The 21,483-nt window shown below is 46.2% G+C and overlaps 1 protein-coding gene across 1 annotated transcript; it reads left to right on the top strand.

The window, feature by feature from the left end:
* The first annotated feature begins 38 nt into the window (after nucleotides 1–38).
* On the top strand, nucleotides 39–21,059 carry cfap70 (cilia and flagella associated protein 70). The gene is made up of 26 exons (XM_018743019.2): nucleotides 39–407; nucleotides 679–862; nucleotides 1,011–1,109; nucleotides 1,219–1,304; nucleotides 1,998–2,177; nucleotides 2,495–2,674; nucleotides 5,774–5,868; nucleotides 6,353–6,455; nucleotides 6,695–6,829; nucleotides 7,548–7,679; nucleotides 8,272–8,340; nucleotides 9,568–9,659; nucleotides 9,854–9,914; nucleotides 10,317–10,511; nucleotides 11,510–11,641; nucleotides 12,129–12,254; nucleotides 12,466–12,599; nucleotides 12,713–12,828; nucleotides 12,998–13,165; nucleotides 13,277–13,467; nucleotides 13,604–13,756; nucleotides 13,889–14,050; nucleotides 18,181–18,270; nucleotides 19,811–19,912; nucleotides 20,577–20,624; nucleotides 20,731–21,059. The coding sequence occupies exons 1-26, from the start codon at nucleotides 336–338 to the stop codon at nucleotides 20,809–20,811; spliced, it is 3,186 nt and encodes a 1,061-aa protein (XP_018598535.1). The 5' UTR covers nucleotides 39–335; the 3' UTR covers nucleotides 20,812–21,059.
* The last annotated feature ends 424 nt before the right edge of the window (nucleotides 21,060–21,483 follow it).

Below are 21,483 nucleotides of genomic sequence, written 5' to 3'. Positions count from 1 at the left end.
CCTCTGCCTACCTATCCTAGTTTAGCCTTCCGACAGATATTATTAAGCACATCCAAATGTGGCCGTTGAAACGTATAACTACTTTTACACACGCAGCTGTAGGAATATTATAAATTAGTAACACTTTTCCCATTTTAAAATCGACAATGTACTGTATAATTGTGCTACACCCGTTCCATAGAAACACTCTCTGTGTGGAGCCCCGTTACCTAGCAACCGACGAACGCTTCTCAAGCTGTCCTGCCGCAGAGTGATCAAGTCGTTTCGTCTCCGTTGCTTTAGAATTTGCTACAGAAAGTTAAAAGTTACACGATATTAATCGATTTGCCGCAAACATGGATCCGCTTCAAGCAACGAGAGACAAGCCGGTGCCCGTAAAAATAACTCTGCACTGTGGTAAAAATATGGTGAGCTTTCCTTGACTGAACTGTACTAACTTTAGGAAGCTGATCTAGTGTTTTACACAGTTATTTATTGCCTGCATTTTGACCATGCTGGGTTCCATAAAGTGCGTTTCCCACTCTAATGCCGTTTTAACGCAAGTTTTCTCACATACTGTGTTTCTGGGATAGGCTCCGGACCACCGCGAGCCTGCATTAGACAAGGGTTATGGAGGATGGATGGATAAATAAATAAATAATTGAATGAATTAATAAATAATCTCACTTTGCTTTACAGAAATTCAGCAAGGGCGAGCCCCTGCTCAGTTTTGCGCGGGCCGAGTTCAACGACAGCGTGCTCGGAGAGTCCCAGAGACTGGACAGTGCTACGGATCTTCTTGTGGAGTATAAGTTCACCTGCAGCTTTGACTGCTATGATGGAACCATTACCCTAGATGACATAGCGCAAAAACCCATCATCTGTGAGTACCCCTTTTGAGTACCCGATCATGGATCCTACTGGGAAAGCAATAAAAATTAAGGGTGACATTGTACAAAGGGAATTTTTTGCAATCATCACAGATTTCTTTCATGGTATCCCTAAAGCACTGACACTCAATTTTTTTTTAGTGACTGTGCTTGAGATCCTTCCAAAGGAGAAGAAGCAAAAGGAGGAGAAAACCAGTGTCCTTGGCCAGGCTGTGGTAGACCTGGTCCCTCTCCTGCAGGGTGAGATGTGAATCAATTAATCTACCTTCTGGTTAAATTGTAGCAAAACATGCAAAGAGGATTCCTGTTGTTAATGATGTTTACTTTTCTCAAACTGGTTGTGGTTTAGGTCACAGGTCATTTACCGCCACAGTTCCCCTGCACCCAACTCCAGGTGCACCTGGAGAAATAGCCCAACAAGACAGCAGCTGCAAGGTGATGCTTGTACATCTGCTAAATTAATCAACTTAACTTGGATGCAGTTAATCTTGTTTTAATGTCATAAATATATATCAGTCGGGGGGCGCGGTGGCGCAGTGGGTTGGACCGGGTCCTGCTCTCTGGTGGGTCTGGGGTTCAAGTCCCGCTTGGGGTGCCTTGCGTCGGACTGGCGTCCCGTCCTGGGTGTGTCCCCTCCCCATCCAGCCTTACGCCCTGTGTTGCCGGGTTAGGCTCCGGTTCCCCGCGACCCCATAGGGGACGAGCGGTTCAGAAAATGTGTGTGTTTGTGTGTGTGTGTGTATAGCAGTCCTTCTATACAAAGCTTTTAGTGTGCATAAAACAGACACCTGTTTAATACTCATGGATGGGCTTTATATGGGTGGACAAGCACAATTTTTGTGCTTGTCATTGTTTTCCGAATTTTATGAATCGTGTTCACTTACTATGTGTCATTGTGTTTGTCTGCGTGTATGTGCGTATGTGAAAGAGGAAGAAAGTTGCTGATGACAAAACCATGCTGTGTGTGTTTTTGTATGTGTATGCGTGAGTGAAAGAGAAGGCAAGGTTGCTGATGACAAAGCCATGATCTGTGTGTTTTCGGGTGTGTCGCAGAGAAAGAAGCAGGTTGATGAGGTCAGAGAAAGGCTTTTCCTGTGACGTATTTGCCTTCTGTCGCCTGGCTCACAGCCCACCCTGGACGTAACCATCTGCACCCCTGAGCCACTGCTCTCTGACGTACAGCTCTCACAGTCCAATCTGCTCAAAGTGGTTATAGAGACTGCCTACTCAGTCCCTGAGGTTTGGAGTAATGACACTGGACTTCCCTTCAACTATGTTGCTGCCCTTCAGGTGCCCCTGTCCACTGAGGTGAGGCTGGGAAAGATGATCGGGTCTGTCTCTCATTTATGCAGCTCTGCTGTTGCAAGTGGAGTAATGTATTCACCCTGAAATTCAGATTGGCCTCATTTTTCATTATTTGGGACAGCAATAAGTTTTATTATACAAAGATTTATAAATTAATTTAGTCACAGTTTTACAGTAATTTGTGTTATGGTTAAAGCACTGGGTGAGGTCTGATTAGGAGAACTACAATTTTCATATTAAGAGAATGTACTAAAATTCAGTGATTGCTCAAGCTTCAGTGCACTATACTCTCCAATGACTTTGTGCCCTCTCTGTTACAGAAGGACCAGGTATTGTTGTTCTCCAATGGAGTTCTCAAAATGGGTGGAGAGCGGGAGACTGTCCCAAGACCTAAAAGGTGGCCCTTGGGCCCCATGTTGGCCCCTGGCGCACAGTTTATTCCAGGGGGGGTAATTGGGGAGCCCACTGAGATGGAAGTTGGGGACCTGACATCAACAGAGGTACAGTGCACCAGTTATTAAGAGCTGCTATTTTCAGACCTGGCTAATAGTGGCATCCTGAATGCTTTATAATTTCACACATTACTTTTAAACAGGAAAAATCAGTGTCAGGCTAATTAGTGCAAACATTCTGAAGTGTTTTTCTAAAAATAATAAACTATCTAAAGGGAAACAATTCAGTTGTCTTAAAAAAAGACTTATTTATGGAAATACTCGCATAAAAGTATACATGGAAGACCTTAGATTTAACTTGCTATGTCAAAAAAATTGATTTAACTGAAAATAAATATACAGTTGTGACAGAACACTTGTGAAACCATTTTAATTATATGGATTTCTCCTTGAATGGCTTCTAAAATGTGATGTGAGAAAAATAGATAATGACAGTCTGGTAAACAAACGGTGCAAATAAAAAACTGAACATTGTCATACCTTTATTAAACGTATTCTTTAAATATTGAAGGTCATGGACATTAAAAAAAAATATGTGAGCCTTGAAGAAAGATTTTAGATGGAAAAAGGGTCATTGGAGTTAGGGTTTCCAATCAGTGAGGTGAAATTCAGGTGTGGGTTTGAAGTGCCATGCCTTATAAGAAGTAATAATCAGAAAGTAATAATCTGTAGAATTTAAGAGATTTCATAGAAGGTCAGAAGACGAAATGTTAAAGCAGACGCATGAATGAAGGAGTTTAGTAACTTTTCTGTTCTGCCTTGGAGTGGGTGTCCTACAAAAATCACTGCCAGAGCATGTCACGCAGTCTTCAGGAAGGTGACTAAAAATCGTAAAACCACTCCTCTCCAGAAATGGTTCTTGAGAAATCCTATTTCAAGTTTACCAAAGACAACTGTGGATAGATGAGACAAGAACTGAACTTTTACCAAAATGTTTACTCTAGATAGAAAACTAAACAAGATGCTGCCTGCTAAGACTAATCCTCTTCACAACTGTGAAGACTGGTGGAGGCAGTGTCATGGTGTGGGGCTGTTTTGCTGCTGTAGGGCCTAGATACTTTGAAATCATTAAGAGGACAATAACTTCCAAGTTGTATCAGGAATTCTAGAACTCCACATGTAAATGTATAACAATGTCAGGGCATTGTTTCTGATCTGAAGCGCAAAAGAAGATGGGTTATACAACATTACAATGCTGCAGTAAGACAGAAGAAAGTCTGCATTTTAGAATGGCAAAGTTCTGATCTCATGCTGAAATACTGAGGAATGATCTGAAGCAAGACATCTCAGAAATAAAAATGAACTGAATCAATTTTGTGATAACAAATGGGCCAAAACTCCTATTAAGTGCTGTATAGGTCTGAGGAGGGGGCGCGGTGGCGCAGTGGGTGGGCCTGGGGTTCGGGTCCCGCTTGGGATGCCTTGCGACGGACTGGCGTCCCGTCCTGGGTGTGTCCCCTCCCCATCTGGCCCTTCGCCCCGTGTTGCCAGGTTAGGCTCCAGCTCCCCGCGACTCTGTATGGGACAAGCGGTTTCAGATGATGTAGGTCTGAGGAGGAAACATTTGGTTTCAAAAGGAGGTTGCAAATATTATTAAATTTGTGGGATCACATACTTTTCCTGTCCATGACCTTGAATTTTCAAACGACATGAGTACTTACGTTGAGGAACTGAGGATAGTAAGATGCATGATTTTGCACATGCGTTTTGTTTAGTCATGCTTAAATCTATTTAATTATTTTGATTTTTATGGATAAAAATCAGCTCACATCTTTTTTGCAGAAATCCAGTTAATTTAAAAAGTTGTACAGATTTTTCTTGTAACTGTAGGCATGCCTGCCCGGGAAGAGTGTGAAGCATAAGTTTGCACTATATTTTATCTCATAGCAGGGGGTTTTTTACACAGTGTGAAAGCTACAGTAAATTTACGTTTACTCATTTAGCAGACACTTTTCTCCAAAGCGATGTACATGTCATGTTCGCCGACTGGCAGAGAGGTGACGGATCAAATTGCAGGGTCATTTATTCAAGAGACGTGGCCAGACAAGGGACAGGCGAGAAAACGTAGTCAAAAATAGGCAGTATATCTAGGAGTGTACGTTGTACCAGGGAGAATCTGAAAGTCGCGGTCCAGGAGAAAAGCTGTAGGTTGGGGAATCAGGAAGATGAAGACACGGGGTAAGGAGGCAAGGAAACAGGAACACCAGGGAGCTCGTGGAGAAAGCGCTGGCACTGGGTTTGCGGTATTCTCAACTGAGGTTCTGCGTGACGATGCGTTTAGTGCAACCCTTTATATCCCTGTTCCCCAATGTGCTGCAGGTGTGTCTGCTTAGGGCAGGGGTGGGGGCGTGGCAGTACATTTCATAGAAAATACCATGTCTGCATTACATTAGCAGGAAGAGAGACATATATGCATGATTCTAAAGTGGAGTTAGTTTGTTTCCACCATATGAACCAATGTACATCACAGAAATAACTGCATGAAACTTTATCAGAATAACACACACGGGGCATTAGGCTAGAGGGGGAGGGGACACACCCAGGACAGGACACCAGTCCGTCATAAGGCACCCCCACCAGAACTCGAACCCCAAACCCACCAAAGAGCAGGACCCGGCCAAACCCGCTGAGCCACCACACCCCCAACTGAATAACCATGATTCCAAATGACCTTCCTAGTAATTTCTTTTTTTGTTGGCGATACGTATAAACATTTACGTTACATTACAGGAGTAGCTGTGTAAAGGATTGATCCGGGCATGATCTTAAAGTTATTGTGCATGAACATTTATACCTTACATGAACTGAAAAGATCATGGGCAATGTGAGTAGAGGTGAGTCTTAAGACCCTTTTTAAAAATGGACAGAGATTCAGCAGTTCTGAGTGAGAGGGGGAGGTCGTTCCACCACAACGGAGCCAGGACCGACAACCTCCGTGCTTTACCTTTCGTGTGTGGGACCACCAAGTGGGCAGATGTGGAAGGCAAACAGTGTCTATTTCTGCTGCACAGATTTGAACACTAATGTTTTAGTTAAATAACAGTAGTTATTTGAGTGGAAGGTAGTGTGAGCAGTGTTTTCTAAATCTAGCTTATGCATATCCAGAATAAAGCGAAATGAAAAGCAGGTACTGCATGTGTGTCCCAGGAGAAAGAGTTCCGTGTGGAGGTGGAGACTAACAGAAAGCGGGTGAGCTGGGACACAGAGAGACGATGCTTCATGGATGCAGGGGCAGTGGCTTGGTGAGGCACAAAACCATCCTGTGATCTCCCTCCATCCTTCCACTAGCAAACTTTGAAGATTTTCAGAAAACTCTTTCAATCACGAAACAGCGGCGTATTTTCTTCGTACCGTAGTGTACTTAGACACCACTGGAAGTTGTTATGAGGTGGAACTGGTCCCCACAACATCAGTTCTAGACAGGAACATTGTGGATGACCTATATATGCATACCAGCAGGGAAATGGAATTTACATTCAGTTATATATGCAAACTTATGTGAACGCAAGCATAACGTGAAAGAAACCCAATGGCATTTGTCATGACGAAACCCAGGATTGTGGTGGCGGGTCGTGTCACTGCACCCAGAGGTCCCCTCAGCCTGCACAAATAAACTGTATTATCTATCTTGTCTTGTTTCTAAACACTTTGATCTTTCAGGTTGAACATGTGTAGCTAGAGCAAAGGACCCTTCACAATCTCAGACTTCCTCCTTCCTATGCACAGTCTGATCCGACGCATAGTGGACTGCAGATTGTGGCCAGTAGAGGTCATGAGGTCCCCTGATCCCGGGGTCACTAGAGGTGGAAAGCAAGGCAAGGACAAACCGGTGAGAGGCTTTGCTTCTCTTTGCTGCTCATCACTAAAGACAAAGCTTTTCCATCTTTTGTTACTGGTTGGGGGAGCCGGACAGTTCAGCCAAGTAATTCTTTTGACCTTTTCCCGCTGTAATGGGTGGTAATACTTTGTATGGAAAAATATTTTCAAGAAACATCAACAATCTTGAGTTTCTTCCTCTCTAGCATTTTCGTTCTCTGAGTTGTGTGTCTACTTGTGCACGCCCATTAGGCAGAAGATGAGATTCAGATCCCCTTTCATGGGGTGGCCTATCTGGACATGGTGCCCCTGCTTTACCCCGGCGTGAAACACATCCGGGGGGCTTACCTCATTTACCCGTTCTATGAGACTGACTTGCAGGCCAAGGTGAGTGTGGCTAAGAGACTGCAGACTGCTGACATGTGGATTACCTTTGTTCTGATGCCCCCTACCGCCCCCTTTATTCAGATTCATCTGTTTTACAGCAGGTCGGTTAGAAGTTAAAGGTCAGTCAAAAAAGAATAACAATGCACGTTGCTGGGATCCAGGTAGCGAAATAAGTGAAAATCAAATTTTAGAAAGTCAAGCCTGAATGATTTCAGTCACACAGATTTGGCAGAGAATCTGACAGTGGCTTACGGTACGGGATTTTTATTTATTTAAGGTCGGTGATTGCATCTGGCAATTGAACAACATTTTCACTCGCGGTTGATTCACTTTAATGATTTTCCAACTGTTAACTGATATATTTGTTCAGCCAATGATTTTTAAGAAGTTTAGGAGCAGTGTCTATAACAACACAGTCACACAATTAAGTACACATTTATGGCATTTAAACTAGTCCAGATGTACAGGGTGATGGCAGAATACTTTGTTTGACCACATCGGGCATATTAAGCATGATCATTCCACCCTGCTTTGTGATTTTTTGATATCGCATTATTGCTTTCACACGGAATTGTGTGAAAACACACGATAAATATTGCCCTTCATATTACTTTACACCGACACTGGAGATCTGTAATCCAACATCCAACTGAAGATGTGAAACATAACGTTGCTGAGAAATACTCCAGCGTTAACGATGTTACGCCTCGCATTTGAGACGAAACAAAACACCAGCGTCCTGAGAGAGACGATGAGGATGCCGGCGCTGCAGGGCAGAGGGCAAGCCTCCTCCAACAGGCCGTTCGACACGCAGAAAGCAGCCAAGGAAACCAAGGAAGCGCCCAAGAAGGTGAGATGAGGGTGTAAGCCTCAAAACTGCTCTGAAACATTGCAGCTGTCTTCGTTTCACGGCGTAAATGAAACATCCATTGTGGTTTCTAAATCGGTATGGCATGCAGGCGTCCCAGGGGTTTGATCATAGCATTGTTCCACCTTCTCGAACATTGTAAAGCGACATAATGCACAGCTTTGAGACTGCTGGGTTGTTAACACGGTCAGATACAGCTGGTGGTGAACTGTACTGAATTTCCAAAGCTCCTGCGCTCTCACTAAGAGGCTTTGATCCAAGTATAATTCCACCACCCCTGCCAGTTGCATCCGGGTGGAAATGGGCTTCTCAAAGCAATTATCCTTAATTGAGGCAGATTAGCTGCTTCATTACCAGCAGTGAATCATCCCTCTAACACAGAGGGGCTTTTTCGCTTCCCCAGCTGCCGGCAGCCAGATCCTTCATCCATTTGTCCAAACACGAAACACTGCTGCAGGGATCTTCCTTGAGCAGCACAACTCAACAACTGCCTCTCAGAGGACGACAGTTGCTCGAACGAGCCCACGAAACAAAACCGTGGAGCAGAAATGAGCTTGCCTGCTGTTCATTTCAGGTTCAACAGAAGCTGACGGCAGCTGAGAGTTTGACGGAGATAGATGTTCTGGGGAACCCCGAGGGTCAGGTGAGATTTGTCGCAACCAGATTCCCCAATTTCTGCAAGTGTGCCATCCGTAGCTGTCCTCCCGTTAACCCAGGGCACGTGGTCCTATCAGTGGCATCACTAGGAGGGTGAGGACCACACCGGGTGACACCATCAGAGGGGGTGACACCAAAACGACTGTCTATAAAATGTTTGTGCAGTGTTTAAGCATTATTTTTTATGAAAAATATTCCTCTAGTTAGTTATAACAACAAAACATTTTTTTGTAATAAATCTCAGCTTACATGTATCAGCATACCTGCAAGGGTAAAACTCTGCGCTCGTTCACTTTCTGAACCTTCTAATGCACTCCGCTCACAGCTCTCATTATTACCCAATTACAGTGACGGCTTCGAATCACGTGGTTTCGTCTCCACGCGCTACAGGCACGTGCTCTTGTTTTCGTTGCCGCTGCTGTTTTTTTATAGTCGCTGATTTTGTCACATTTTCTGGTGTTTTAGCCACAGTATTGTGGTAATTAGTATTTGTGAACCTATGTAATAACGTTAAAATAAACATAATTTTGATGTAGTTCATACGCGTTTTTACCTCGAATTCTATTGTTTCCTTATCGAATGTACATGAAACTATGTGAATGTAAATAAATTTAGGCTGTGTGTATGATATTGTAATTTAAACGTGTAATTTTTATTTTGCTACTTGTATATGGGGGGCGTGGTGGTCCAGTGGGTTGGACCGGGTCCTGCTCTCCAGTGGGTCTGGGGTTCAAGTCCCGCTTGGGGTGCCTTGCGATGGACTGGCGTCCCGTCCTGGGTGTGTCCCCTCCCCCTCCGGCCTCACGCTCTGTGTTGCTGGGTTAGGCTCCGGTTCCCCGCGACCCTGTATGGGGTAAGCGGGTCAGAAAGTGTGTGTGTGTGTGTGTGTGTGGTTGTATATGTCACTATTATTGCCATTACATTCAGTGATATAGGGGAATTACGATTTATGAGAAACAAGATTAGTATAAAAAACATTACTTAGGATTCTGTATGGTCTGGTACAGGAGGAGGTCCATTGGGGGGGCGACACCATGAGTTACCGCACTGGGTGACACCAACCCTAGTGACATCACTGGGTCCTATCTCGTGTAATCCCCTTTGTGTGCTCGTCCACAGCTCCTTCCAAGCTGTTCTCTTGGGGGGAACCTTGCAGTAATGTCAGGGCGTGTTGCTGAACGCAGACTTGATGAGTCTCTTCCTTCTGTGGCAGATGTACACGGAAGCCAGAACGTACATTGTCATTGAAATTTCCCTGGAAAAGCCCCTGCTGCCAAAGAGACCTCCGGAGGAATTGGCGAAAAGGTGATATTAGAATGTTCATGTGAAGTGAGTTAATGAGCAAGGAGCTGAATAACCTGGAAAGAACTATGTTTAAGGCCTACCTTCATGGCCTTTGCTTAGTGGAAAGATGGGGTTACGGACTCAGGAATAGTGAAGTTGTATGTCTCGGATGATTCCGAAGTGTCTCTTCGCACGTGTCTCTGTGTGCCCGACAGAGTGATGGAACTGATTCCTCCCAGACCCCCTCTGCCACGAAGACCAGCTGGAGCTGAGAGAGTAATGCACACATAAATATAATCATGCATATGCTCACATATACATGTACACACTCATTTCCTCAACTGCATTTTTCACGAGCAGCTGTGTGATGCGGCGGCAAGCGCTGCGGCTTCATAGTTCCCGCGCTGTGAGTTCGGGCAGTAGGTTCGAATCCAGCTGAGTTTCCGTGGAATTTGAATGTTCTCATCATGTTCACACGGGTTACTCACGGATAATTGGGTGGTCAAAACTGCCTTTTCCGTGTATGAGTGCGTGTGACTGTACTGTGACAACTGATAAATAATGTTATTGATAATGGATGAATTTGTATCTACCACTGTCACCTAGTGGTCACTTACTCAGCACAGTTATGTGGTGTTTTGAGTGCGTACCCTACCACTGTCTGTGTGTGTTTGTCAGGCAGTGTTGGAGTACCAAGCCCAGATTAATAGTGTGACAGGCCAGATCCTGGAGCAGTACCAACAGTTGTTTGGAGCTGCTTTGGTGTCTGGCTCGCAGCCGCTTGACCTGGCAGCCCAGGAGCAGCGGAAGACGCAGCTCATTGGAGAGCTGAACTACTCTGGGAAGTACTTTGCCTTCAAGGAGCAGATAAAGGTGAGCATGCAGGATTGCACAAAAAGTGGCTGTAAATGGTCTAAATGTAATACATACAGCACTGTTGTTGTAATATTTATTTAGTGTGCATTTGTGTTTCCCAGTGGTCTGTGTGTGTGTGTGTGTGTGTATATATATATATATATATATACACACACACACACACATTTTCTGAACCGCTTGTCCCATACAGGGTCACGGGGAGCCAGAGCCTAACCCGGCAACCCAGGGCGTAAGGCTGGAGGGGAAGGAGACACACTCAGGACAGGACAAAATATTATTTTATTTCATATATATACACACACACACACACATTTTCTGAACTGCTTGTCCCATATACTATTTTATTAAGCGGTTCTGAAAATGTATGTATGTATGTGTGTATATATATATATATATATATATATATATATATATATATATATATATATATAATAAAACCTACCACAGTGACATTAGTGTACCATGCAACTCAGAGTCCTATGAACTTCAGACACTGAGAAGCTTTGGATACAGTAAGCTTGCTATCTCCACTGGATAGGCCCGGTAAATAGGTCCTGGATAGGTCTCTTTCTTCTTGTGTATATATATTATATAAAATATATACTATGATAATAGTATGAAACTATATATATGGTGTGGCACACTGGGTTGGACCGGGTCCTGCTCTCCGGTGGGTCTGGGGTTCGAGTCCTGCTTGGGGTGCCTTGCAATGGACTGACGTCCCATCCTGGGTGTGTCCCCTCCCCCTCGTGCCCTGTGTTGTCAGGTTAGGCTCCTGCAACCCTGTATGGGACAAGTGGTACAGCTTGTGTGTGTATATGTACATATATATATATATATATATGTGTGTGTGTGTGTATACAGACTACTGGAAAATATGTCTGGTCTGTATCTATTGTTTCTTTTTTATAACAATGTAACTCTACCGTGTCTGATATGTATGTATGGATGGCATATATATGTGTTTGTGTGGGTTTGGTGTGTATATCGCAAAGCACTCAGTGGTACGGATAGCAAGAGAGAAGATGCTGCGGACCGAGGCCTTCACTGATCAGGAGCAGCTGCAAGGATTCCTGAGCCAGCTGTATGTGTTCTTGGTGGATGAGATGCACGTCGCCCTCAACAAGGTCAGCAAGAATGATGCACTGTGACAGCGCTCACCTACCACTGTGACACCAGTGTACCATGCAGCTCAAAATCCTATGAACTTCAGACACTGAGAAGCTTTGGATACCAGTAAGTTTGGTATCTCCACTGGATAGGCCTAGTGGATAGGTCCTGGATAGGTCTCTCTCTCCTTGTTTTTTCCATTTTCCTCTTAATCTCTTTATTGTACATCTTCCACCCCCCCAACACTGCTCACATTCTACATCATTCTGTTGCTTAGCCCATTTTATTCAATGTGGTTTACAGTTTAATCGATGAATTCAGGTTGAGCAATTCAGAACTAAGTACCCATTTACAGCATAACGTTAAAGTCTCTTCAGGGATCTCACCCACCACCCTTCACTTTACAGATCGATGTTCTTGCAAATTTTTCTGCCTGCTAAACTGTTTAGCATTTTCCCAACAAGCCACAACTACTCTCTACCTTTGTCCTCCATGTCCCCACAGATCCTCTCAGTGGATGCTCCGGAGGACCAGCCTGGATCCCCACTCAACTGTGCCCAGCTCAAGCACTTTGCCCTAGAAGCCCAGCTGAACCAGGACTACCAGCTGGCTGCCACCTACTATCAGGAGGTATTACTTACAGTCCACCAGCTACATGCCTCTGGGTTCCAAACAATGCAGATCCTTTATCAAAATACTAACGTCACTCTAAGCGAGTTGTCTCCTTTGAAACACCAGAGTATGTAACATCACAGCACTCAAAATATCACTGTCGTGCTGATGAGGCTGATGTGTAGATGAATGTGACTAAGGTTATGTTTTCCCCATCCTGCTTCCACAGCGGATTGCTCGAGACAGCAGGGACCCGGGCCACTGGTTTGACTACGGAGTTTTTCACCTGCTGACCAAAGACTACCTGAAGGCGGAGGAGTGCTTACGACAAGCTGTGTCTGTCAATCAGTCACATGTGCCAAGGTGGGGAGATGGGCAAGGAGTGGCACTGCCAGACATCAACATCAGCAGCCAACCGTAAAGAGTGGCTGGACAATGGAAATGATTCTAACACTGCTGCTTTGGCCTGTCTGCAGTCTCCTGATGTGTGGGATCTTAGCAGAGATGGCAGGTCACTTTGAGGAGGCGGAGACCTTCATTGAAAGGGCAACCCGTGTAGCTCCGACCAGCGTGACAGCATGGACGCTGTTTGGTGAGGGCGTATCCAGGCCACCAAAAATGATTTCCAGGAGCGAAATGGGATGTGTTTTGTTAATAAAATAATTAAATATTATTAAAAAATACGGATATCTTCAGAGAATTGTTTTTGACCTCCAGTTATTTAACAGACTGAACTTTGAGACTCATGCCCGTGTGGTTAGGACTGTTCTACGAAGGACAGGAAAATGCCATCCAGGCAGAGATGGCCTTCTTGGAGGCCAACAAGCAGCTGAAGACAACTCCAGTCAAGACTATGTTAATCAATAGTGAGACCAAGACAGAAACACACAAGGAAGGGGTTCCACAGCACAACCCAGCCATGAGATCCAGTGAGTTTCCATTTAAATAAGACAAATGAATCCTCAAGCTTTGAAGAGCGTGTTGTTCTGGTCTGTCATGTTGTCCTAACACTGATGTCAAGTCCTTTTTGCGAGATGCAGATGCAGAGGCTAATGCAGGGCAAATGGCCACTGATTCGTACAGCAACCAAGGCAAGAAAGAGTTGGGAGGCACTCCTACTGCCCCTGACCCCAGACCTGTGACCTCTCGGTGCCACAGCTCATCTGTCAAGCTCAGCACCACCATCTACATGGAGACAGTGAGGTTCCTGCTGGACAGCAATGCACTTCAGGTCAGTAAGGAGCCCGTTCAGATACATACAAGATACACAGACATCACTGAGCCTGCTGTTGTTTCACATTTTTAGTTTGGTGTATCTGAAAGGGTTGTTGAACTTCTACTGTGCTCCTGTCCCTGATGTTCTCCAGATGGCACAAAGAGCACTAGCCCAGGAACTTCTGTGTCCAGAGGGAGGCCCGAGTAGTTCCTACTACTTGGCTTTAGCCAGACTGCAGCTGCTGAGTGGTGACTTTGGCAGTGCTGAAGTTAGCTTGAAGGAGGCACTAAAGGACACTTTTGAGGTAAGCAGGATGAAAGTATTAGTGAGCTGTGAAATTCTAGTAAAAGTAGTACATGTTTTCTAACGCATGCTGTGTTTAATTTAGCTTTCTGTATAATTAAATCGAATAAAACAAAGGCGATGTTGTAATCAGAACCCAGATGTGTGGGCGTGGTCTGGACACTTACACTTTTTGACGGGAAGCTACGGTGAGGCCAAGGACTGTTACAAGAGGACCTTGGACCTAGTGGCAGATCCTGCAGACACACATGCGGTCTACTTGCGTCTTGCAGAAATCTACCTGAAGGAAGGGAAGGTGAGATGGCCAGCATTTGCACATCCCTGCTGGTGGCCCATTACAGAATGCAGTTGTTGGACTATGGGTAATTGATCAGTAATTGAAACTGTAGCGGTTATCCAATGATTACAGGGATCCCTCAATTTACAAACTATCCTAAATTTCAGTAAAACAGCTCTTGGCATTTGATACTCAATTTTCAATTTATGGGACAAAAATCTATAACGGAATTTATCCAAGCATGTCCAAAAAAATTTGGAATTCATGTCTGGCGTGCGTTGCCCAGGGTGAGAGGCGGCGGGCTGGTGTGGGCTTATTAATAGCCCCCCAGTTCAGCCGCCATGTGTTGGAGTCTACCCCGGTGAATGAGAGGGTCATCTCCCTACGCCTTCGGGTCAGGGAACGGTCTCTCACTGTCGTTTGTGCTTATGCGCCTAGCGGCAGTGTAGAGTACCCGGCCTTTTTAGAGTCCCTGGGGGGCGTGCTGGAAAGCGCTCCCACTGGGGACTCTGTCGTTCTACTGGGGGACTTTAACGCCCACGTGGGCAGCGACAGTGATACCTGGAGGGGCGTGATTGGGAGGAACGGCCTCCCTGATCTGAACCCGAGCGGTGAGTTGTTATTGGATTTCTGTGCTAGTCGCGGTTTATCCATAACGAACACCATGTTCATGCATAAGGGTGTCCACCAGTGCACTTGGCACCAGGACACCCTAGGTCGGAGGTCGATGATCGACTTTGTAGTCGTTTCTTCTGACCTTCGGCCATATGTTTTGGACACTCGGGTGAAGAGAGGGGCTGAGCTGTCAACTGATCACCACCTGGTGGTGAGTTGGATTCGATGGCGGGGGAAAAAGCTGGACAGACCTGGCAGGCCCAAACGCATAGTGAGGGTCTGTTGGGAACGTTTGGCGGAGGCCCCTGTCAGAGAGGTCTTCAACTCCCACCTCCGACAGAGCTTCAACCAGGTCCCGAGGGAGGTGGGGGACATTGAGTCTGAATGGACTATGTTCCGCTCCTCCATTGTCGGTGCGGCTGTTCGGAGCTGCGGCCATAAGGTCTCCGGTGCCTGTCGCGGCGGCAATCCCCGAACACGGTGGTGGACACCGGAAGTAAGGGATGCCGTCAAGCTGAAGAAGGAGTTCTATCGGGCCTGGCTGGCTCATGGGACTCCTGAAGCAGCTGACGGGTACCGACGGGCCAAACGGAGCGCGGCTCTGGCAGTCGCCGCGGCAAAAACTCGGGCTTGGGAGGAGTTCGGTGAGGCCATGGAGGAAGACTTTCGGTCGGCCTCAAAGAGATTCTGGCAAACCGTCCGGCGACTCAGAGGGGGGAAGCGGTGTTCCACGAACACTGTTTACAGTGGAAGTGGTGCGCTGCTGACCTCAGCTGAGGATGTTCTCGGGCGGTGGAAGGAGTACTTTGAGGATCTCCTCAATCCCTCCGACACGCCTTCCGTAGAGGAAGCTGAGGCTGGGGACTCGGAGGGGGACTCGTCCATTACCCTGGCTGAAGTTGCTGAGGTAGTCAAAAAACTCCTCGGTGGCAAGGCTCCGGGGGTGGATGAGATCCGCCCCGAGTTTCTCAAGTCTCTGGATGTTGTGGGGCTGTCTTGGCTGACACGCCTCTGCAGCATCGCGTGGAGTTCGGGAACGGTGCCTCTGGACTGGCAGACCGGGGTGGTGGTCCCTCTTTTTAAGAAGGGGGACCGGAGATTGTGTTCCAACTACAGGGGGATCACACTCCTTAGCCTCCCTGGGAAAGTCTATGCCAGGGTACTGGAAAGGAGAATCCGACCGATAGTCGAACCTCGGATTCAGGAGGAGCAATGCGGTTTTCGCCCTGGCCGTGGAACACTGGACCAGCTCTATACCCTCACTAGGGTGTTGGAGGGTTCGTGGGAGTTTGCCCAACCAGTCCATATGTGTTTTGTGGACCTGGAGAAGGCATTCGACCGTGTCCCTCGTGGCATCCTGTGGGGGGTGCTTCGGGATTATGGGGTTCGGGGCTCGTTGCTACGGGCTGTTCGTTCCCTGTATGACCGGAGCAGGAGCTTGGTTCGCATTGCCGGCAGTAAGTCAGACCTGTTCCCGGTGCATGTTGGACTCCGCCAGGGCTGCCCTTTGTCACCGATTCTGTTCATTATTTTTATGGACAGAATTTCTAGGCGCAGTCAGGGAACGGAGGGTGTCTGTTTTGGTGGCCGCGAGATCTCGTCTCTGCTTTTTGCGGACGATGTGGTCCTGTTGGCTTCATCAGGTCAAGACTTGCAGCGTGCACTGGGGAGGTTTGCAGCCGAGTGCGAAGCGGCGGGGATGAGAATCAGCACCTCCAAATCCGAGGCCATGGTTCTCAGTCGGAAAAAGGTGGATTGCTCCCTCCGGGTTAGGGGGGAGTTGCTCCCTCAAGTGGAGGAGTTTAAGTATCTTGGGGTCTTGTTCACGAGTGAGGGAAAAATGGAGCGGCAGGTCGACAGACGGATCGGTGCGGCGTCTGCAGTAATGCGGTCATTGTACCGGTCTGTTGTGGTGAAGAGGGAGCTGAGTCGTAAGGCGAAGCTCTCAATTTACCGGTCGATCTACGTTCCTACCCTCACCTATGGTCATGAACTCTGGATCATGACCGAAAGAATGAGATCGCGGATACAAGCGGCAGAAATGAGTTTCCTCCGCAGAGTGGCTGGGCGCACCCTTAGGGATAGGGTGAGGAGCTCAGTCACCCGGGAGGAGCTCGGAGTAGAGCCGCTGCTCCTCCGCATCGAGAGGAGCCAGTTGAGGTGGCTCGGGCATCTGTTCCGGATGCCTCCTGGACGCCTCCCTGGGGAGGTGCTCCGGGCTTGTCCCACTGGGAGGAGGCCTCGGGGCAGACCCAGGACACGTTGGAGAGACTATGTCTCCCGGCTGGCCTGGGAACGCCTTGGGGTTCCCCCAGAGGAACTGGAGGAGGTGTGCGGGGAGAGGGAGGTCTGGAGCACTCTGCTCGGACTGCTGCCCCCGCGACCCGGCCCCGGATAAAAGCGGAGGAAGATGGATGGATGTCTGGCGTGAGTAAAGTAGAACTGCAGTAATGTACTGTAGTTGGTGTATCTGCATCCGTATTTCTGAGTCTGTTGGTGGGTTAGGAATCTGAGAGTGTTGGTGCAAGACGATTGGGCATGTTGGGAACTGTATGAAATTCCACAGGAGTGTCTGTCGGCCACATTGCGCGTGTTATTTAACTGAATCATTGCAGACACAGCAGAGCAATTAATAGGAAAACGTTTAGCTGATGGTTTTTCAGGTGTTAATTTTAGCATCAGTGCACAGTTTTAGAAAGGTGTTAAATGTAATGTGTTCAGTGGATTCCTGGTTAGTTATTGCTCATCTTGCAGAGAAGTGATGATTTCAGAAGAAAAGTAGGAATAACCCTGGAGCAGTAACTCTGACTCTGGAGTTTTCAGGATTGAAAACTGCCCTGGGTTTTCCATGGATGGGCTCGAAGCAGGAGAGCAAAAGTAACAGTTGTAATGCACTTGTGCTTTGTTTTCTGAGATGTACATCGCTTCGGAGAAGAGCATCTGCCGAATAACCAAATATGAATGCAGATTTGTGTGTTTTATGTAGTGCTGAAATGTGAAATTTGTTCGGGGTTTTAATACGAGCTTAGAGCATATTATTTTTTCCATTTCAAATAATGAGAAATACGCATTTAGTATCCAAAATTTCAACATCCACACTGTTTTCAAGAATGGCTTAATTTCCAAAGTCAAGGGATGTCTGTATAATTAATTAAATAAAAATGCGTTTTTATGTTGCAGAAAGAATGTAATATAGAAAAAACGGCAAAGGATGTTTAAAAACTTATCTTTGGAATTTACATGTCATGTGTACTTCTCCCAACATCACATTTCATTCATTTTCTTTACATAAAGAAGGAGAATGTTTCAGTTAAATAGCAGTATGATAAAGAGGATTCTGTGAAAACACTGTATGACTGGGCAGCAAAGTCAACAGAACATTGTTAGTTGAGCTGTTTCTTCTTGCATCTTAGTCCGAACAGACCTGACTAGATGGTCTTATGCTCAAGTTATAATTCATAAAGCTACTGACAAAAGAAATCGAGTAATCGAGTTCTGTTTTTGTTCTGCGTTGACAATTCTGTCTTCCCCAGTTTGAAAAGGCTAAAACCACATACATGCGTGCCTGTAAAAGCTCCCCCTCCTGTCTCACCTGGCTCGGCCTTGGCATTGCCTGCTACCAGGTAACTACATTATTGATTTTATTATTATTATAAACCGCTTCTCCCGAGCTGGGTCGTGGCGAGCTGGAGCCTAACTCGGCAACACAGGGCGCAAGGCTGGAGGGGGAGGGGACACACCCAGGATGGGACGCCAGTCCGTCACAGGGCACCACAAGCGGGACTCGAACCCCAGACCCACCGGAGAGCAGGACCCGGCCAAGCCCGCTGCACCACTGCACCCCCCAAGCTCCATACAATGATTCACATTTCTGCAGCAGGGTCATTTTTACTGGAGCAATACAGGTTAAGTACCTTGATCAAGGGTACTACAGCAGAAGGTTAGATCAAAACTCGAGCAGAAGGCAGCTGCACTATGCTACAGTATCTGCTGCAACTTCATCTAAAATCGACCTGCACTGTTTCGCCAGCTGTTTTGTAGTAATGCTCTTCATTTTCATCTTTGGTTATGTAAGAATTCAGCTAAAGGACAATAGTTTGGTGCACTACCTGCCTTCCGTTAGAAATGTTTTATTGTGGATGATCTCATACCATAAACATGTTTGTATCTTCACATTTAAAATCATTTTCCAGGCTTTGATGCCTTGTACATCATCTGTGATTGCGAATAGTCATAAGAGTAACGTGAGTCAGCATTAGAAACACTGCATATGTCACAGGGGTGTCAGTATGGTGATGTTGCAGACAGAAGTGACCCCAGATGGGAGATATGTGCTTTGTAATATACAGTACAGTATTCACTCAAGAAAACTGCAACACACACACACACACACACACACACACACAGACACACAGACGTTGTCTGAACCGCTTGTCCCATACGGGGTCACGGGGAGCCAGAGCCTAACCCAACAACACGGGGTGTAAGGCTGAAGGGGGAGGGGACACACCCAGGACGGAACGCCAGTCCGTCGCAAGGCACCCAAAGCGGGACTTGAATCCCAGACCTACCGGAGAGCGGGATCCAGTCCAACCCACTGTGCCACCGCACCCCCCCTCAACTGCAATATAGGGAACCTCAAAACACTTATCTTACTACATGACCTGCCACGAGATATATTTTAGTCTGTATTACTGTTTTTAACCTTCTTAATCAAGGCTTTTTCTGTAGAGCAACTTACATTTTCACTCATTTGTAGAGCTGTGTAGTTTTCTGAGAGGTGAATATTAATATAGGGGGATGGTGGTGCAGCGGGTTTGGCCGGGTTATGCACTCCGCAGGATCTGGGGTTTGAGTCCTGCTTGGGGTGCCTTGTGATGGACTGGCATCCTGTCCTGGGTGTGTCCCCTCCCCCTCCAGCCTTGCACCCTGTGTTGCCGGGTTAGGCTCCACCTCACCTCAACCCCGCTCGGGACAAGCGGTTTCAGACAATGCATGTGTGTGTGAGAATATTGATATAGCAGATTGCTTGAACTATTGCATTACATAAGAACCAGATACCTTTAGGCTAATGGACTGCTTCCTTAATCATTATGCTTCCTGCTGATCTTGTGATGGTTCACATAAGTATGCATTTGCATGTCTGTGTGTGTTTGTAACTAGCTTGGGGAGTTGACCGAGGCCGAAGACGCCTTGATGGAAGCCAATGTTTTGAACAACACCAATGCAGAGGTGTGGGGTTACCTGTCCCTGGTGTGCCTTCAGGTCAGCATCTGGAAGATATCCTAATGTCAGTACCACCTGCTGGTGGAAGTAGAAGTAGAGGAGCCATGCTATAGTATGTTCTGGCTCATCTTTAATGTGGGTCTGGAATACCAGCCCCCCAAGATCAGCCTAATGGTCATGGGTCCAATATAATGCAAAATTACAGTGTCCCAGTTGGCATGGTGGAGCAGCAGGTAGCTTTGCTACCTCATCGCACCTGGGCTGTTTGAATCCAGCTCAGTCTGTATGGAATTTACATGTTCTCCCCATGTCTGCTTGGGTTTCCTCCCACAGTTTAATGTGTTTCAAGTGAACTCGCAGTGCTAAATTGCCCATAGTGTGCGCCTGTTTGACTGAATGTGTGCACGTGTGGTTCCTTGCTGCTGCACTTGGGTCCAATCTAGAGTGTACCCCTCCTAGCACACAGTGATTCCACGATAGGCTCTTCACTTCTGTCCGCGGCAAGTGGTTACTAGAAGAGTGTGTGTGTGTGTGTGTGTGTGTGTGTGTGTGTGTGTGTGTGTGTGTGTGTGTGTGTGTGTTGCAGGAGTCAGAGGGAAGCCTCTAGCCGTTGTACTTCTGGCTTCCCAGAATTAGACCGTAGTGTGTGACCAAGTCACTCCAGCTGGTTCTGAAAGTGTCCTGTCTTCTGTTAACCTTTCAGGCAGGAAAACGACTGGAAGCAGAGCAGTCCTATAAATACGCCATAAAGGTTGGACCCTCATCTGGAATTATGTGCTTGCGACACGTGTTTCTAAGTGTAAAATCACAATTGTTGAATGATATGAAAAAATAATTTTTCTTGCTTTATCCTATAGCTGGATCTGCAAAATGAAAAGCTTCTTCAGGAGATCAAAGAGCTGCAGGCCCAGGTTCGCTTTGGGAACCCCTGGTTCTGAGCCACGAGGACTCTGCCTGCCAGAAAAACAGCAGCCAAAGACGGTGACGTGGCTGTATCACTAGAATGCTGTTCCAGAAGGAGTTTGACATTTTATATATGGGATGTTACAGAATGACAGTGACACTTCAGGTGTTCAGATGAAGCGTTGACATTAAAGTTTCTGTAAATACTGCTTGGGTTTTTGGTGCATATTCAGTTACAACCAGGACAATATGCAAGTAAAATGATAGACATGTTTTACATTTATTCGTTTACATTTGATTTAATTGCTTCGTGTGTTGACACCTTTCTTCAATGCAGAATACACTAAGACAGAATTCCCATTTTGCAAAGTTTAAGTAAAATGTATTTAAATGAATTTTAAAAATTTTAATTTATTGAAAAAGCATTTTTATACACTTCCTACCACACTTAAACTAAGTCCTACTCTGCTGTAGCACAGTTGACCAGAATACCTGAATTGTTTTAGAAAACACCTATACTAAGCCTATACACAAACACACTGGGGACGTACGGATTAGTTATTATAGGTAAAAAAAAATGGCTAAGTGTCACCCTCTGAAGGTCCCTGCTGTATTAATAGGTAAATATATTCTTGGACGCCTAACGTGCAACACTAACACCGTCAGTCACTTTAGATGAAGGTTACAGCGAAATAAAAGATAAGAAT

This window comes from Scleropages formosus, chromosome 3, assembly GCF_900964775.1.
Source record: "Scleropages formosus chromosome 3, fSclFor1.1, whole genome shotgun sequence".
Lineage (NCBI taxonomy): Eukaryota > Metazoa > Chordata > Actinopteri > Osteoglossiformes > Osteoglossidae > Scleropages > Scleropages formosus.
Note: the sequence above shows the minus strand (reverse complement) of the source record. Positions and strands in the feature narration are given on the sequence as shown.

What these genes read in the sequence shown, in the direction of transcription:
- cfap70 (XM_018743019.2), top strand. Translation starts at nt 336, where the DNA reads ATGGATCCGCTTCAAGCAACGAGAGACAAGCCGGTGCCCGTAAAAATA. An exon ending in AGACTGACTTGCAGGCCAAG is followed by an intron (nt 6,830 to 7,547) that starts GTGAGTGTGGCT and finishes CTCGCATTTGAG; the next exon opens with ACGAAACAAAACACCAGCGT. An exon ending in AATCAGTCACATGTGCCAAG is followed by an intron (nt 12,600 to 12,712) that starts GTGGGGAGATGG and finishes GCCTGTCTGCAG; the next exon opens with TCTCCTGATGTGTGGGATCT.